Genomic DNA, 19,649 nt, shown 5'->3' on the forward strand with positions numbered 1-19,649 from the left:
GTTAAAGGTCAAAACTAGTCAAATACTGCTTTAATGTGGGGTCTGGGGTTAAGTTTCCCCTTGGTACAGATCAACTTCCCCTCCCCCAATCCTAACCTTAACTATTAGCTAGTGGGGAAAAGTGCAAAACTGGCCCAAGATCAGCATCTAGGGGCAACTTCATTTTACACCTTCAATAGGATGGTTAGTTAATTTATAATAATATGATGGTGATGATTACTAATGCATTGATATCACTCCTTCTAGGTGTACAAAATGGACAGGATGGGCCAGTACCAATTCAAAATCAAAGCTGAGAACAAGTTCGGAATCAGTGACGGTTGTGAATCCGAGAAGGTCGTTCTCAAGGATCCATTCGGTCTTCCTGGTCCACCTCGCAAACCAAAGGTCATCGCAGCAACTTCCACTACCATGACGATCACCTGGGAGCCTCCACTGCAGAACGGTGGCTCCTCCATTCAGGGATACTGGCTGGAGAAAAGAGAGAGAGGAGCTGGGATCTGGGGTCGTGTGAACAGAGCTCCAGTCACCAAGCCTGCAGTGAAGGGTTTGGAATACACAGTCCTCCGCCTTAATGAAGGGGCTGAGTACCAGTTCAGAGTGAGGGCTCAGAATGCTGCTGGAATCGGACCTCCCAGTGAAGCATCTCCATGTCAATTCGCTGTTGATCCACGCAGTAAGTACAGTACTCTTTCTTTGATGTTGTAGAATAGCTACAGTGCACTATTCAGACCCCTCCCCTTTTTGCACATTTTGTTACATTACAGCCTTATTCTAAAATGGATTCAATAAAAACATTTCCTCATCAATCTACACACAATACCTCATAATGACAAAGCAAAAACGGGTTTTTAGAATTTTTTACACATTTATTCAAAATAAAAACTGAAACATTATTTACATAAGTATTCAGACCCTTTGCTATGAAACTCAGAATTGAGCTCCGGTGCATCTTGTTTCCATTGATCATCCTTGAGATGTTTCTACAACTTGGAGTCCACCTGTGGTAAATTCAATTGATTGGACATGATTTGGAAAGACACACACCTGCCTATATAAAGTCCCACAGTTGACAGTACCAAGCCATGAGGTCGAAAGTAATTGTCCGTAGAGCTCCGAGACAGGATTGTGTCGAGGCACAGATCTCGGGAAGGATACCAACAAATCTCTGCAGGATTGAAGTTCCTCAAGAACACAGTGGCCCGGCCAAAGTGAGCAATCAGGGGAGAAGGGCCTTGGTCAGGGAGGTGACCAAGAACCCGATGGTCCCTCTGACAGATCTCCAGAGTTCCTCTGTGGAGATGGGAGAACCTTTGAGAAGGACAACCATCTCTGCAGCACTCCAACAATCAGGCCTTTATGGTGGTGGCCAGACGGAAGCCACTCCTCAGTAAAAGGCACAAGACAGTCCGCTTAGAGTTTGCCAAAAGGCACCTAAAGGACTCTCAGACTATGAGTAACAAGATTCTCTGGCCTGAATGCCAAGCGTCACATCATGAGCAAACCTGGCACTATCCCTACGGTGAAGCGTGGTGGTGGCAGCATCATGCTGTGGGATGTTTTTCAGCGGCAGGGACTGGGAGACTAGTCAGGATCCTTGATGAAAACCTGCTCTAGAGTGCTCATGACCTCAGCCTGGGCCGAAGGTTCACCTTCCAACAGGACAACAACCCTAAGCACACAGACAAGACAATGCAGGAGTGGCTTCGGGACAAGTGTCTGAATGTCCTTGAGTGGCCCGACCAGAGCCCGGACTTGAACCCGATCGAACATCTCTGGAGAGACCTGAAAATATCTGTGCAGCGGCGCTCCCCATCCAACCTGATAGAGCTTGAGAGGATCTGCAGAGAATAATGGGAGAAACTCCCCAAATACAGGTGTGCCAAGCTTGTAGCGTCATACCCAAGAAGAATCGAGGCTGTAATTGCTGCCAAATGTGATATTTGTAAAATTTGCAAAGATTTTTAAACCTGTTTTTGCTGTGTCATTATGGGGTATTGTGTGTAGATTGATGAAGGGGAAAAAAACAATTTTATCAATTTTAGAATAAGGCTGTAACGTAACAAAATGTGGAAAAAGTCAAGAGGTCTGATGACTTTCGGAATGCACTGTATGTCAAGAAGACTATATCATTATTCATTATTATGGCAGATTCCCCTTTGGAAAGAGATCTTCTGACCTCAACGGGACTTTCTGTTTGAATAAGGATTAAATACATGCATAATTACATTTGGGTAAAATTTGCATTGACTTTTTTTCAGATCCCCCAAGTGCACCAGGAATGCCAGTTGTTAAGGACAAGACCAAGACCAGCGTCACTCTCACCTGGACCCCACCAGAGAAAGATGGCGGCAGCCCAGTCAAGGGCTACATCGTTGAGGTTCAGGACACAGACTCCCTGGATTGGAAGAGAGTCAGTGACCCTGAGAAGCTGCACCCTACCACTGAGATCACTGTTCCAGACCTGAAAGAAGGCCAGAAGATCAGATTCAGAGTCACCGCTGTCAACGCTGCTGGCAAATCTGAACCAAGCGCACGTTCTGCTGACATCACTGTCCAGGACATCTTAAGTAAGTCTCAGCTCTGTTGCCTTGCCAACTTCTATGCCATTGTCTGACAACAAACTGAACTGGCACTATAAAAAGCATCTAGACATTATCTCACATTTCTTTTAGACTCAAATTTAGTTTTCAACAGTGGAGATTTGTATAAACCTTGCTGTTTGTCTCTCCGACATTTGCAACATTGTTTCAATATCAAATTCGATCCCCAGCTGTCCCATAGTAATGAACGAGTCTGGACCAGACAGACAGACAGACAGGTAGCGTTTCTCAGACAGTCGAAAATCATGAATCAGCTGGCATAATTTTTATGGATATATACAAAGAATAGACCATTAGAAAAAAGTCAAACGAAACGAAGTGCAGCTAGTTTTCAGTCTTTCCAGCTTCAGTTTGAAGCGATTGTATTAGCTGTGTTGTTGGCTAGCTCCTCTGAACAACAGTGTCCTGACAAGTGAGCACATTTTCATTAGCTCATTGTTATGGATGTATCTAAATAAATGTCACTAGAAAACAGCTTTAACAAATTAATATTCAGCTACTTTGCTGTTATTCTGGCTGCACCTTTTCGACTTGATTGTAAGTTAGCCATAGTTGGCTAGCTAGCAAGCCAGCCAGTATGACAATGGAACACTTAGAATGAACGATTAGGTCGTGTCCATAGATACAGAACAAAAAGACTGAATGACTGGGTCGTGTCTCTGGCAATCGAACCGATAGAACGAACGACCAGCCGGCTTGGGTAGCAACCATAGATTTGTGTCGGGACTATATATTGTGGAAGGATGAAATAGTATTTATTCATAAAAATAATGTTTTTAATTAAAATATATGAATCATTATTTGAATATGTTGGTAACCTGTTGTATAAAAGTGATAATGCCCTCGAAGCTGGTGTTTGGAGGACATTTTGCCACGGTTTACCAGCACGAGACTCGTGCCAATATATCCACCAAACACCGGCATCTCGGGCATTATCACTTAATTATGTGTGAGTTTGGCTTGTTGATTTGAGTTTTACTGATGTACTATACTATGCTTTTTACTATACTAATGTACTTTTTAATTTCACAGCCGAACCAAACATTACTCTGGAGGTCAGTGCCCATGAGCTGTTGTCCTGCAGAGCTGGAACTACCATTAAAATCCCAGCTCTCATCACCGGCCGTCCCACTCCTAAAGTTACATGGGAGTTCAAGGATGGAACAGCAGAGACCGAGAAGAAGAATGAGATCCATATCCTTCCAATCGATTCAAAGGTAATGAATCTATATAAATACAATAGAGAAATCTATAGAAATCCAAGCTTTGTTCTTTTTTAAAGGAATAGTTATTTTCTACTTTTGTTTTGTTCGATCCAAACCATTTTTTATGTTTTCAAGTCTCATGTAATAATCATTGTGTATTTTGTAAATGTCTCTACTCAGATCGTGTCAACTGATACAACATCAGTTGTCACCATCCCTGAGAGCCACCTCAAACATGCCGGACGTTACATCATCACAGCGGAAAACGCAGCTGGACACAAGAACATGAAAGTCAGAGTCAATGTCCTTGGTAAGTAAAAACAAAATAACACAGGTGGATAAACAAATGGGCCAAGTCTTTTACAAGATTCCTAACCATTGGCAAAACCTTATTTTCAGATCTGCCTGGCCCACCCAAAGACCTCAAAGTCACAGACATCACAAGAGGTACATGTAGACTTACATGGAAGGCTCCAGATAGTGACGGTGGTGAGAGGATCAAGAGTTACTTCATTGAGAAGAAGACTGTGGAAGGAAAAGCTTGGACCAAGTGCAACCCAGCCTGTGCTGCCCAGTCCTTTATTGTGCCCGACCTCATTGAGGGACAGGATTACCTGTTCCGTATCCGGGCGGAGAACCGCTTTGGATTTGGACCACTAGTTGAGACCATTGAACATTCAAAGGCTAGAGATCCTATCCGTAAGTGAACAACATTCACTTCATCCACAGAGCCAACCTGTTCTATAGAACACACACATGTTATATTGTACCAGCAGTTTCTAATCATTCCTTGTATTCTTTTTGTTCAGATCCTCCTGATGCTCCCACAAGGGTAAAGATTCAAGAAGTGACTAAGGGCACAGCCACCCTGACTTGGAAGCCACCCAGGAATGACGGTGGAGCTCCAGTGACACACTACACTGTTGAACGTCTGTGCTGGGACAGTAGTGGATCTCAGAAGCAGTCCTGGAGACAGTGCAACAGACGTGATATTGATGACCTCACCTTCAAGATTGAGGACCTGACTGAAGGAGAAGAGTATGAGTTCCGTGTCAAGGCCGTGAACGAAGCCGGCCCCAGCAGACCATCATCTACCGTTGGACCAGTCGTCATCCAAGACCAGACACGTAAGTTGAAATAAAGATGTATAGATGGTTGCTTCATTTAACTCTACCGCTTCTCTCTCCCGGATCCGGGATCCTCCTCATCAAAAAAGCTGACTAGCATAGCCTAGCCTAACGCGACAGGGATATCATATAATATAATTTTCATGAAATCACAAGTCCAATACAGCAAATGAAAGATAAACATCTTGTGAATCCAGCCACCGTTTCCGATTTTTAAAATGTTTTACAGCGAAAACACAATATGTATTTCTATTAGCTAACCACAATAGCAAAAGACTCAACCGCATATTTTCACAATTTTTCTACTGCATAGGTAGCTATCACAAAACCGACCAAATAGAGATATAATTAGTCACTAACCAAGAAACAACTTCATCAGATGACAGTCTTATAACATGTTATACAATAAATTTATGTTTTGTTCGAAAATGTGCATATTTGAGGTATAAATCATAGTTTTACATTGCAGCTACCATCAAAAATATCACCAAAGCAGCCAGAATAATTACAGAGAGCAACGTGAAATACCTAAATACTCATCATAAAACATTTATGAAAAATACATGGTGTACAGCAAATGAAAGATAAACATCTTGTGAATCCAGCCAATATTTCAGATTTTTTAAGTGTTTTACAGCGAAAACACAATATAGCATTATATTAGCTTACCACAATAGCCAAACACACAAATGCATTTATCAGCAGCAAAAGGTAGCAATCGCAAAAACCAGCAAAAGATATACAATTAATCACTAACCTTGACCAACTTCATCAGATGACAGTCCTATAATATCAGGTTATACAATACACTTATGTTTTGTTCGAAAATGTGCATATTTTGAGCTGCAAACCGTGGTTATACATTGTGAATATGTAGCATCGATTCACCAAATTGACACTCACCTAATCTGACCAAAGAACTCATCATAAACTTTACTAAAAAATACATGTTGGACAGCAAATGAAAGATACACTAGTTCTTAATGCAACCGCCGTGTTAGATTTTTAAAAATAACTTTACCATAACAAACAGCTTACGTTATAGCGAGACAGCGCCCGCAAAAAGGGCGGAAAATAGGACTCAACATTTTCCACAGAAATACGAAATAACATCATAAATTGTTCCTACTTTTGCTGAGCTTCCATCAGAATGTTGTACAAGGAGTCCTTTGTCCAGAATAAATCGTTGTTTGGTTTTAGAATGTCCTTCTCTCCTGTCGAATTAGCAACCTTAGCTAGCCATGTGGCGCGAACATGCCCATCTTCTCCTGACGCAAAGAAAGGAAAATTCCAAAAGTCGCAATAAATGTTGAATAAACTGATACAACTCGGTTGAAAAAAACTACTTTATGATGTTTTTATCACATCTATCAAATAAAATCAGAGCCGGAGACATCCACCGTGTATACCGAACGCTTTCAGAAGCCAATGTTGATGTCCTTCCCGCGCCTAGGTAGAGAAAGGAAATTCTGGTCACGTCATTCCAAGAGCTCTTGTTCGACCTCAGATCAAGCTAGACACCCCATTCCACCTTCCACTGCCTGTTGACATCTAGTGGAAGGCGTATGCAGTGCATGCAAATCCATAAATATTAAGCAATTGAATAGGCAGGCCCTGGAACAGAGCATCGTTTTCAGATTTTTCACTTCCTGTCTGGAAGTTTGCTGCCAAATGAGTTCTGTTTTACTCACAGATATAATTCAAACAGTTTTAGAAACTTGAGAGTGTTTTCTATCCAATAGTAATAATAATATGCATATTGTACGATCTAGAATAGAGTACGAGGCCGTTTAAATTGGGCACGATTTTTTCCCAAAGTGAAAACAGCGCCCCCTATTCACAAGAAGTTTTTAAACAAATGCGTTGTTCTATGGTGTTATGTGTTATAGGTGATTAAAAGTGTTGTGTTAGGCAGGGGCGTTATGCACCCCAAAAATCTGTGGCAGCAAAAAGTGTATGAGGATGGCTGGGGAGTGGTCCAGAGGGGGGCTAGGCCCCGGCTGTAAATTGGAGAATTTAGCATTTTTCAAACACCTGAAACAGCCCTTTTCTGCAATCTAGAGCCATAATAATTATGGTTAATTCTATGTGAAAAATATATAAGTATTTTTCTGCATATCTAAGCATACCTCTTGACCTGTCTATATCCTCCTGACTGGGGGTTACTTTCTTCCTAAATATGCTTCTCTGCATATCTGCTGAAATCTGGGTAAAATTTAAAGGAATGAGTCTTATTCAGTACATTTAGTTATTGCTTGCATTTCTAAAATCTACCAACCTTGCCAGCAGGCATGCCAGCTAAGATAGTTATACAAGCTATCTACTCTAACTTGATCGATTTACCTGAAATCGCTTCTTGGTAGCTAGTTACGAGTTTGGGAACTTATTTGGGATAGCTAAAGCCAACTTCATAAAATTACTAGGTGGCTAGTAGTATTACAGAGATAGAGAAAAATATACATGTATATACAGTATATATAGATATTTTTTAAGAGGACAAATCTGAAGGGGCACATTCCCATGTGCCCCCTATGGGCATGACGCCTCTGGAGTTAGGTGTTAAAAGGTGTTTAGTGTCTAAAAGAAAATAAGTGATTTTCTAAAATGGATGCCATTGTTTATCTCTCAGGTGCTCCTGCTATTGAACTGGAGGAGTTCATGGAGGTTGAACAAGGAGCTGATATCAGCATCAAGGCAAAGATCAGGGGCTGTCCATTCCCCACTCTCACCTGGCTCAAGGCTCCAGCCCACAAGGGTGACGACAAGGTTGAGGTTGCATATGACGAGCACATCAACAAGATTGTGTCTGATGATAGCTGTATACTGCTGATCCAGCAGGGAAAGCGCTCAGATACAGGCCTCTACACTATCACAGCCAGTAACAGCCTAGGAAAGGCCTCCAAGGAGATGAGACTCAACGTCTTGGGTAAACTTCTTCTTTACATTTTAGTAATTTAGCAGATGCTCTTATCCAGGCAGACTTACATATCAATGTTGAAATTCAACATGCTTTATTATCATATTTTCACAGCCAAAAAAATCAACAAATTACATTATTAAAAGTTTTATTTTCACTTAACAAATGGTATCGCTTCCTTTCTTCAGGACGTCCTGGACCACCATCCGGTCCTGTGAAGTTTGAGGAGGTCGACGCTGAGAAGATCACCCTGTCATGGCTGCCACCTAAGGATGACGGTGGCTCCAAAGTGACCAACTACGTCATTGAGAGGCGTGTAGCCAACAGGAAGACATGGATCCCTGTGACCAACGAACCCAAGGAGCGTATCTGGACGGTGGAGGGCCTGATGGAAGGGCATGAGTATGTGTTCCGAATTTGTGCTCAGAACAAATATGGAGTTGGAGAGCCTCTGGACAGTGAACCTGAAGAAGCCAGGAAACTCTATGGTAAGTGTAGAGAGCAAAATATTATGTTTTCATGAAAGGATTTGCATCAATCAATCAGATGTATATAGAAAGCCCTTTTTTTCATTCATAGTTGTCACAAAGTGCTTTACAGTGACCATTCACATCATAATACACAAGTCTGATGAAAAACCTGAGAATGTTGAAGTCAAGATTAACAGAATTCATGTTTGTTTGTTTTTTATAAAGCTGTTCCTGGCCAATGCGAAAAGCCAACCATTTCAGCTGTTGACCATGATTCTATGATGGTCAACTGGGAAGAACCAGAAGACGATGGAGGCAGTCCAGTGACTGGCTATTGGCTGGAGCGTAAAGAAACCACCTCTAAGCGCTGGAACAGGGTGACGCGTGACCCCATCCGGGCCATGGCTTTCGGGGTGTCCCATAATGTGACTGGACTCATTGAGGGGTCACAGTACCTCTTCCGGGTCACAGCTATCAACGCAGCAGGATGTGGACCTCCTAGCGCGTGCACCGACCCCATCTTTGCCAGAGATCCTATCTGTAAGTATTGTATGATACTTGATTTTACTTCTGCCCTTGGCTGTTTAAAATAGCATAGGCCCTTGACAACTGTCCTCCATCTCACTTGGCTTAAGGCAAGTTTGTAAAGGTTGCACCAGTTGACAGTACGATACTTAAGTATGGCATTGGTTGAAGCTCAATGTTAAATATAAATCTCTCAACCATCATATCTTAGTGAATATGACACTAATGTCGATGAAAATTTGCAAATTCACTTAAAGGTACACACCACACTCCCTGCCGCTCATCATGACCCGTCCGGCTGAGAACCACAAACCGAAATTATAACAGGATCGTTGGCAATTGAGTTTACATAGCATTTTCTGCAAACACCTAGTTTAAATTTTAGACGTCAGATTAACATCCATAAAGCATCCATAAAGTGACCATAGCATCCATTGGATTGACTAAGTTTGTGGGTGCAACAGTTTTTATTAAATGTATAATTTATCGCTCTCATGTGCCCATTTCGGTCCATTAAGAACCAATGATATGCTACCTTTTTGTAGCATTTCTGACAATGCTAACATCTTTTTCAGCCGAAGCTCAGAGTTCTAGCACCGGGTCAAACAACTCAGTTGCTTGGCAACAACACAGCTGCTGCCATATAATTAGGAATTAGAATAACTGTTTGAGAAGGTTTGAAGCCTAATCAACCTGCATACACATTGGCTGAATCGCCCTTAAGCCCTTTATCGAGTGGCCACTTGCTGATGTGTTCGATAGTGATCAATCGAGTCTGCAAGTGTTTTGACCAAAATGAGCATTGAGACGATGCACGCTCGACATCCCAACTGCCACTTACCAATATTCCACATTATAAAATCTATTTGTGCACATTCTCCTGGGAGCGGTCTTGTAGTAGCTAGTATGACTTGCTATGAAACATGGGCAGTGCACTCAGGGAGTGACAACAGAGTTGTAAAAAGAAAATTACATCTCTCTACTTCCGCACAGAATATGTGCAAGTCTATCAGTCGCAAAGGATTGCATCAGCTGATTTGGCTTGTTGTAGACTGCTTGCTGCTAGCTAGCCGTGGTTAGCTGCAATTTCATTTCATATAAAGTGGCTGGCTCAGGGTAAGCTAGCTAGAGAACTTGTCCATTAGCTAGCTAGCTTTCGTGTCCATTATGAAACATCAGAAATAACACCCCTTCAAGCACTACATGTGCGATGTGCTAGATGTGCGACTAAGACCAGCTCTGCAAATAATTGTAGATGTTTTAAGATTTCTTGATTTATGTTGACTTATTCAGACTATTTTTGAAACGTACTTGATTGACTCATGAACGCGCATATCAAGTGATCGAGTGTTCCCACTGGGCACACACTGGTTGAATCAAACTTGTTTCCACGTCATTTCAATGAAATTACGTTGAACCAACGTAGAATAGCCATTAAATTGACATCTGTGCTCCCGAGTGGCACAGCGGTCTAAGGCACTGCAAGAGGTGTCACTGCAGTCCCTGGTTCAAATCCAGGCTGCATCACGTCCAGTTGTGACTGGGAGTCCCATAGGGCGGTGCACAATTGGCCTGAGAACTTGTCCATTAGCTAGCTAGCTTTCGTGTCCATTATGAAACATCAGAAATAACACCCCTTCAAGCACTACAGTCCTTTGCTAGATGTGCGACTAAGACCAGCTCTGCAAATAATTGTAGATGTTTTAAGATTTCTTGATTTATGTTGACTTATTCAGACTATTTTTGAAACGTACTTGATTGACTCATGAATGAGCATATCAAGTGATCGAGTGCTGGTTTAAATCCAGGCTGCATCACGTCCAGTTGTGACTGGGAGTCCCATAGGGTGGTGCACAATTGGCCTGAGGTAGGCCGTCATTGTAAATAAGAATTTGTTCTTAACTGACTTGCCTAGTTAAATAAAGTTAATATATAAAAATAAAATAATTCTGTGCCCAGTGGGTTTGAAGTGTTCGGTTTGAGATTCAGCCATTTTCTGAAGAACAATAGACCAACATATCTACTGTAGTAGTTCAAAGCTGTGTGCTGGAAGACCTTGGTTGAGCATGGGTGGATGGGTGGTGCTCATGTGAATGTCCTTCCTTTTTCGGCTTCAGACCAATGCCTACTTGTAGTTTTTTTGTTTTTGATAGCTTATTGCACAGATTTTTCAACCATATTTCAGTGTTTTAAACATGGTTTGAATTTTATTGTGTAGCCGTCCCTGGACCTCCAACACCAAAGGTCACAGACTGGACCAAGTCATCAGTGGATCTAGTCTGGATCCCACCTCTGAAGGATGGTGGATCTAAGATCACGGGATACATTGTTGAATACTCAGAGGATGGAACAGACAAATGGGTTAAAGTAAGTATAATGATTGTTTTTGTAATTTGAATGTTTTTTTCCCCAATAAGGTAACCTGTATGTGCACAAGTTTTACATAACATATGTTTTTGTTTCAGGCTAAAGACAAGGAGCACAGAAGCACCAAGTTGGTCATTACTGGATTGAAGACCGGTGGATTCTACAAGTTTAGAGTGACAGCATTGAATGCTGCAGGCCCCAGCGAACCCGGTGAAGTCCCAGACGCTATTAAGGTTGAAGACAGAACAAGTGAGTTAACTTCTTAAATGTCTCCTTCTTGAAATTATGATCTCTTGTTTTAGGAGAGCTTTTCTTTATTGACCTGTTTATATCCACATATGATAATATCATGGTTTTAAATTCTTCATCTGCTCCCTGAAATTGTGATCTAGTTGATCTGTTTGGGATAAATGGAATGATAATATTATGTTTTTATGCCTATCACAGTTGCTCCTGAGGTTGACCTTGATGCCACAGTGAAGGAAAGGATGGTAGTCCATGCCGGTGGTGTGATCCGCATCCTGGCCTTTGTGTCTGGCCAGCCTGCTCCAAAGATCACATGGAGCCGTGATGACGGTGCTCTACCACCAGAAAGTGCAGTTGAGACCACCGCTATCAGCTCATCGCTGGTCATCAAGCCCTGCACCAGAAGACACCAAGGAGTCTATACTCTGACTGCTGCTAACTCAGGAGGAGAAAAGAAGAGATCTATCATTGTTGATGTCCTGGGTAAGTGTGTAGAAATTACAGGAAAGAATCAATAAATAAGATAGGAACTCATACACATGCAGAACCAGGACGACACATAAAGAAGTGTGTGTGATACTCAAGTTGAGATATTTTAATTAGATTGTAATGTGGAGAAACAATCTTGTGTACACAAGTTATTATCTCTTGTACACAACTTATTTTTATTTGTTCTCTGCTGTCCCTGTAGCAGCTCAATAACAACCATGCATGTTACCACAAATAGAACAGAAGTCTCACAATCTTTCATGTTCTTCCTCAGATGTCCCTGGTCCAGTTGGCGTACCCTTCACCTCAGAGAACCTTACTAGCGACTCCTGCAAGCTGAACTGGTTTTGTCCTGAGGATGATGGTGGTTCTGCCATCACCAACTACATCATTGAGAAACGCGATGTGGAGAGGAAGGCCTGGACTGCCCTGTCCTACACAGTCACCAGACACACTGCTGTGGCCCACGGACTGCAGAACGGAAAAGCTTACTTCTTTAGAATCGCAGCTGAGAACTCCATTGGAGTTGGACCTTTCGTTAACACCGCATGCGAAATCATCATAAAGGATCCCATCAGTAAGTCTGGTCTACATACATAACTAGATTACTTTTTCTTGGCCTTTGGTGGTCAAGCGGTATAACCCGCTGCCTCTCAAGCACATGTACAGTACATTGTACCACTGCCCGTATGGGTTCTTTCAGCACTCTCTCCTAACTGCCCCACTCCTTTAAAAAATAAATGTTTAAAAAAAAAAGTCCTTTCTTATTATGACATTTAAAAAATGTGATGTGATGACTAATCTATTGTGTTGTGTTACTCAGCCGTTCCAGACCGCCCAGAGGACCTTGAAGTAACAGCAGTTCATAGAGACTATATCAGCTTAACATGGAAACCTCCTGTGTCTGACGGAGGGTCAGAAGTCACCAAGTACATCCTGGAGGCCCGTATGATCGGCAAGGACAAGTTCACACGTCTGACCAAGGAGAAACTGATGGAGAGGAGATTCACCTATGACGGTCTGAGAGATGGGGACACCTATGAGTTCAGAGTTAGCGCTGTGAATGAAATTGGGCCCAGCAAGCCATCGTTCTGCACCAAACCAATCACCTGCAAAGATGAACTTGGTGAGATGGTCGCCGTTTTCTACTTTGATTCTACCAAATCACTTTGATTAAACTTGATTATAGATTACCGAAAACAGAGGATGTTTTGAATTTAAATCTTATCTTGAAATATAGTAATGATATTGAATGTCCTTTTTCAGAACCCCCAACCATTGAGCTTGACTTCCGTGACAAGATCATCATCCGTGTTGGAGAGAGCATGGCTCTCCAGGGTCGCTACACCGGAAAGCCCTCTCCATCTATCATGTGGTACAGAGATGACGAAGAGCTGAAAGCAGATCAGCACATCAAGTTCAAAAACTCACTGACCACCATGACTTTAGGCCTTATGAAAGCCAAGCGCGAGCACAGCGGCAGATACTGCGTGCTGGTTGAAAACAGCACCGGCTCTCGAAAGGGCATTTGCAATGTGACCGTTGTAGGTAAGTTGTTACTCAGTCAAGCTGAAAATCTCACATCAATGGCCTCTAATATTATTTGTTTAATTTATGTAAAAAAAATAAAATAAAATGTAGATGAACCAAAGTTAAAGTTTTGAACCAAAGTGACCAAACCATTATCATAAATTATGAACCAAAGTGACCAACACATTATGGTTTCCTATCCAGATCGCCCAACACAACCAGTTGGTCCAGTCATCTTTGATGAAGTTCACAGAGAGTTTATGGTGATCTCTTGGAAACCTCCTATTGATTCTGGCGGAGTGGACGTGTCCAACTACATCATTGACCAGAGAGACATCAATAGTGACATCTGGAGGAATGTAACATCTGCTTCGACGAAGTTGACGTGCAAAATCCCCAGGTTGATTGAGGGAAAAGAGTACATCATGAGAATCTGTGCTGAGAACATGTACGGAATCAGTGACCCACTGGATTCAGAGGAGATGAGAGCCAAAGATCTCTTCAGTACGTAATCACTGCAATAGATTGAAATTATTTAGGTTGTGTCTCAAATGGCACCTTATTCCCTATATAGTGCACTACTTTTGACCAGAGCCCTATGGGCCTTGGCTAAAAGTAATGCACTATACAGGGAATAGGGTCCCATTTGGGACAAAACCATTATTTACTTATTTTTTGTCCACTTGAGTGCCATTGTTGCTGTTCCTAATGTGACTTGTTGTCCTGTGTTTTACAGGAGTGCCTGAGGCACCAGAGATGCCCAACGTGAGGGAGGTGTATGCTGACAACTGCCTTGTGCTTTGGAGCAGACCTCGTGATGGCGGCAAACCCATCACTAACTACATTTTGGAGAAGAAGGAGCCAGCTGCAAAGAGATGGTCTCGTGCCACCAGAGAACCCCTCTACCCAACTACTCAGTTCAGGGTGCTTGACCTTATTGAAGGCTGTCAATATCAATTCCGGGTTATGGCAGAGAATGAAATCGGCACTGGTGACCCTAGTCCCCCATCAAACACAATTCTTGCCAAAGATCCAATTGGTAAGTCTATTAACTATTTTAAAAAGCCTAATAAGCTATTTGGTCTATTGTAAATGATAGATATGAAGTTAGGATTGGTAACTGATGCATTTTCTCTCTGTATAGTTCCTCCCAGCCCCCCTGTACTGCCAGAGGCAATCGACAAGACCAAGGATACCGTAAGCCTGAAATGGCAGCTACCTCGCCATGATGGCAAAGGCAAAATCTTTGGTTACCTTGTTGAGTACCAGAAGGTTGGTGCAGTAGAATGGTCACAGGGCAATGAGACTCCTGAAGAGTGTCCAGAATGCAACTATGTTCTAAAGGGCCTGGAAGACGGAGCAGAGTACAACATCAGGGTCTTCACTGTGAATGCTGCTGGACCCTCTGAGCCTGCCCCTTGTAAGCAAACAGTGAAAGTACATGACAGACTGGGTAAGTAGTTCATCTTTATTTATTATTAACTTTATATCAATGTGGAAATGATCATCAATAATTCTATGTACAACTTGTACAATAATATATTTTGTTGTATCCCTTTACAGAGAAACCAGAGTTGCTGCTTGATGCCAATATGTCCCGTGACCATCTTGCGATGGTAGGAACTAATATTACTCTCAGTTCAGTGATCAAGGGCATGCCACCTCCCACTGTAGTATGGCAGAAGAACGGAGAAGAGGTTCCCACAGATCGTTGTACCATTGCTGCCACTGCCACTGGCAGCAAACTTGTTATGCTCAACTGTGTCCGCTCAGACAGCGGCAACTACACACTCACTATTGAAAATGCAGCTGGAAAGAAGTCCGCTACATGCACAGTGCTCACCTTAGGTATGTTACATTTAACTGAGAACAATTAATAAGAAGTTTGTTTATTTGAGAAAAATCCCAACAAATAGTTGCTCGAATTATGCATAGTTAACACAAAATGCAATGTACTGCTGTTGATTTTCGGCTTGTTTGTTGGGACATATCATTTATTTAAATAAGTAAAAAAGGAACATGTTGTGTTGATTAATTGATTAATATTTGCGTGTTTATCTAGATAAACCCGGACCTCCTCGGGATCTGAAAATCTCTGAGATCACCAGTGAGTCAGCCTACCTGACCTGGAAGGTTCCTGAGGATGATGGAGGGGCTGTCATCTCTCACTACGTTGTGGAAAAGAAAGACGTGGCGGCTGAGAAATGGGTGCCCGTCGCTGCATCAAACAAGAAGCCTAGTCTGATGGCTCTGTATCTTATGGAAGGCATCCAGTATCTGTTCCGTGTTGCTGCTGAGAACCAGTTTGGCAGAGGTTCCTACATCATGACTAAGACGCCGATCAAGGCTGTTGATCCTCTTTGTGAGTACTGATGATAACAAGAATGGAATAGAATGTAATACCCTTACGGAAGTGTTCCAAAAACAATTGTTTTCACATGACTTCACATGAGAAATTTCACGTGATATCATATGATTTTCCACATGTGAAATCATGTGTTTTTCTGTAAGGGATAAAATAGATTAGAATGTTATTGCCAATCGGAGGACGGCAGAAAAATATTTGCCATCCTCAGATGGATAATAAAGTTATATTCTATATGTTTTTGAACACTTCGGTGACAATTTCCCAAATGTTTATCAACCATCTATTACTATTCATCGTTTGATTTTCAAAATTGAATGACTTTCAGATCCACCTGGTCCACCAAAGAATCTACATCACATCGACGTTGACAAGACTGAAGTCTGGCTCCAATGGGATTGGCCAGACCGCGACGGAGGAAGTGAGATCACTGGATTCATCGTTGAGCACCAGGAGGGTGAGGGAAAAGACTGGGTCACCTTCAAGACTGTCACCAATCCTCATAGCCATGTCACTGGACTGGAGGAGGGAAAGACATACAGGTTCCGTGTGAAGTCCCAAAATGCTGTTGGCGTGAGCCGTCCAGACACCAGTGTCCCTGTAACCTGCCAGGAGAAACTCTGTAAGACTTCTTTGATCAATAATAATAATAAATAAATCAATTATTTGATTTATAAAGTGCTTTTCTAGACACCCAAAGCGCTTACATATTAAGGGGGAAACTTAATCCTTCACCAATGATCAAATCTAAAGTAAATGATGACAGCCCACATGCCTCAAAGTCTAACATTGATACCTTATGTTTTCTTTTTCAGTGCCACCAACTATTTCAGTGGATGTGAAGCTTATTGAGGGTTTGATTGTCAAGGCTGGAAGCACTATCGTACTCCCAGCAGTCATGAAAGGAATTCCTACTCCCACAGCCAAGTGGGTGAGTGACGGAAAGGAACTGGCAACAAAGGGCAATGTCAAGATTGACACTGAGGGCATGAACACATCTCTCACCATCACTGGATGTGTCAGAGGTGACACTGGAGAGTATCTCCTCACCGTGGCAAACTCTGCTGGAAGCAAGACTGTTGCTCTGCACGTCACTGTGCTCGATGTCCCAGGTGCCCCCATTGGCCCGATCAACATCCTTGAAGTTACCCCTGACCACATGGTCATCAACTGGAGACCACCTAAAGATGATGGTGGCACTCCTTTGACGTGTTATATTGTTGAAAAGAAGGATACCAAAAAGGCTTGGGAACCATGGTCAGTTGTGTGCTCAGGATGCACTGGTACAAAGGCTAAAATTTCTCGATTGGAGAAAGGTCGTGAATATATTCTGCGTGTCCGTGCAGAAAACAAGGTGGGCATTGGTGCTGGACTTGAGAGTCCTCCCACTATTGCCAAACATATGTTTGATCCACCTGGCCCTCCAGGCCAGCCAACCTGCTCTGATATCACAGAGAATGCTGTGACCATAGAATGGACTCTGCCCGAATTTGATGGTGGCAGTCCAGTCAGTGGCTATGTAGTAGAGCGCAGAGAAATGACAGGGAAATGGATCCGCGTCAACAAGACACCTGTATTGGATCTCCGATACAGAGCATCAGGTCTGTTCGAGAACAACAGCTACGAGTTCAGAATCTTTGCTGAGAACGTTGCTGGTGTCAGCGAGCCCTCTCCTGTATCAGATCCAGTGAAGTGCACTCGTCCTATTACTAAGCCAGGACCCCCATTAAACCCTAAACTGAGGGACTGGAGCAAGTCATATGCTGACTTGGTGTGGACCAAGCCAACAAGAGATGGAGGCAGCCCCATCTTAGGTTATATAGTTGAATGTCAGAAATCAGCCAGCACCAAATGGGAGAAAGTTCATAAGGATCTCATCCCGATGTGCGCATTTAGAGCAATGGGACTTACTGAGGGCATGGAATACAGGTTCCGCATTAGCGCTTCCAATATTATTGGAGATGGAAAACCTACAGAGCTCTCAGAAACAGTCCTTGCCAAGGACATTCTGGTTCCCCCAGAGCTGACAGTTGATGTTGCTTGCCGTGACCTTCTGACAGTTAGGGTGGGACAGAGTATCAACCTTGTTACTAGAGTTAAAGGTAGACCAGATCCTGATATCACTTGGTCTAAGGATGCCAAGATTCTAGGCATAGACAGGCGTACTGAGATGAACAACAACTACCCTCTGGTTGAGCTGGTGATTTCAGATGCAGTAAGGCAAGATTACGGAAAGTATGCTATCCTTGCTAAAAACAGCAGTGGTCAAGCACAGGCTACCATTATTGTGAATGTGCTTGACACTCCAGGCGTCTGTCAGAATCTGAAGACCACTTACGTGACAAAAGAATCCTGCATGGTTTCCTGGGAGAACCCAGAGGATAATGGAGGAACTGAAATAACACAGTACATTATTGAGAGCCGTCAACCTAGTCAAAGGAATTGGACTGTGGTATCAAATGATTGCACCAAACGCCTTATGAAGGCACCACTCCATGAGGGTTGTGAATACTTCTTCCGTGTGAGTGCAGAGAACAAAATTGGTGCTGGACCTTCAACAGAGACCAAAACAGCCATCCTTGCTGTTGATCCCATTGAGAAGCCTGGTGACCCTATTGACTTCATTATCTCTGAGATCGGCAAGACATTCGTCTTCCTGAAATGGAAGAGACCAGACTATGATGGTGGCAGCCGTAACCTGGGCTACCATGTTGAAAAGAAACCTAAAGTGGCAGAAGAATGGGAGAGACTGCACAAGGGTGCGATTAAGGAAACTTACTTCATGGCAGACAAGTGCATTGAAAACGAAATTTACCAGTTCAGGGTACAGACAAAGAATGAAGGAGGTGAGAGCAACTGGGTGACAACTGCTGAGGTTGAGGTTAAAGAACAGTTAGTGGTGCCAGAGATCAAGATGAAGTTGCAATGGACTCTAGTGGTTAATGCCGGTGACGCCATTCCGATTGAAGCTGATGTCAAGGGAAAACCAGCTCCGGAAGTAAAGTGGACAAAGGAGAACGACACAGGGGACATCACCAAGAGCCCAAGGCTCCAAATAGAAGCCGGTGTAGAATTCTCTAAATTCCTGTTGACAAACTCAAGACGTGGAGATACTGGAAAATATAACATCACTGCTACCAATAGTGCTGGAACAGCCACTGGATGGGCGAATGTGTGTGTGCTTGATAGACCTGGTCCTATCAGCAACCTAGTTGTAAATGGTGTTACAGTGGATAGGTGCATGTTGACATGGGATATGCCAGAAGATGATGGTGGATGTGAAATTTATAACTACATCATAGAAAAGTGTGAGAAGAAGAGAATGGTGTGGTCCATACATTCTTCTGCTGTGATCACCAACTCTGCTAAAGTAACCCGCCTTGTAGAAGGAAATGAGTATATATTCAGGGTGCGTGCAGAAAACAAGATGGGGGCAGGTCCTGCAGTGGAGAGCGCACCTATTGTGGCAAGGACCGAATTCAGTAAACCTGGCATTCCAGAAGCACCAGAAGTTATCAAGATCTCCAAGGAGGAGATGACCGTTACATGGAACCCTCCTGAGAATAACGGTGGAAAGAAAATCTCTGGTTACATTCTGGAGAAAAAGGAAGAATTCGGAGTACGATGGTCTCCTTGCACAAAGCATTCCATTGATTCGACCCAACTGACTGTCACTGGTTTGCTGCGTGATCATGAATATCAGTTCCGCGTCAGGGCTGAGAATGAAATAGGACTTGGTGAACCAAGCAAACCCTCAAGATCACTCGCCGCCAGAGATTCTCTTGGTATGTATAGTACAGCAGTT

At 42.9% G+C, this 19,649-nt stretch overlaps 1 protein-coding gene across 1 annotated transcript in view; it reads left to right on the forward strand.

The window, feature by feature from the left end:
* The window catches only part of ttn.1 (titin, tandem duplicate 1), a 167,363-nt gene that overhangs the window by 86,534 nt on the left and 61,180 nt on the right, over nt 1-19,649 (forward strand). Inside the window, exons 135-156 of the mRNA XM_039014232.1 lie at nt 247-676; nt 2,262-2,570; nt 3,636-3,820; nt 3,989-4,118; nt 4,208-4,507; nt 4,618-4,935; nt 7,565-7,861; nt 8,041-8,340; nt 8,548-8,862; nt 11,066-11,214; nt 11,313-11,463; nt 11,662-11,943; nt 12,224-12,526; nt 12,773-13,075; nt 13,216-13,497; nt 13,684-13,983; nt 14,216-14,518; nt 14,624-14,932; nt 15,043-15,327; nt 15,542-15,841; nt 16,173-16,466; nt 16,660-19,629. Coding sequence (XP_038870160.1) covers nt 247-676; nt 2,262-2,570; nt 3,636-3,820; nt 3,989-4,118; nt 4,208-4,507; nt 4,618-4,935; nt 7,565-7,861; nt 8,041-8,340; nt 8,548-8,862; nt 11,066-11,214; nt 11,313-11,463; nt 11,662-11,943; nt 12,224-12,526; nt 12,773-13,075; nt 13,216-13,497; nt 13,684-13,983; nt 14,216-14,518; nt 14,624-14,932; nt 15,043-15,327; nt 15,542-15,841; nt 16,173-16,466; nt 16,660-19,629 — 8,815 coding nt within the window. The remainder of the gene's footprint in view (nt 1-246; nt 677-2,261; nt 2,571-3,635; nt 3,821-3,988; nt 4,119-4,207; nt 4,508-4,617; nt 4,936-7,564; nt 7,862-8,040; nt 8,341-8,547; nt 8,863-11,065; nt 11,215-11,312; nt 11,464-11,661; nt 11,944-12,223; nt 12,527-12,772; nt 13,076-13,215; nt 13,498-13,683; nt 13,984-14,215; nt 14,519-14,623; nt 14,933-15,042; nt 15,328-15,541; nt 15,842-16,172; nt 16,467-16,659; nt 19,630-19,649) is intronic.

This window comes from Salvelinus namaycush, chromosome 19, assembly GCF_016432855.1.
Source record: "Salvelinus namaycush isolate Seneca chromosome 19, SaNama_1.0, whole genome shotgun sequence".
Lineage (NCBI taxonomy): Eukaryota > Metazoa > Chordata > Actinopteri > Salmoniformes > Salmonidae > Salvelinus > Salvelinus namaycush.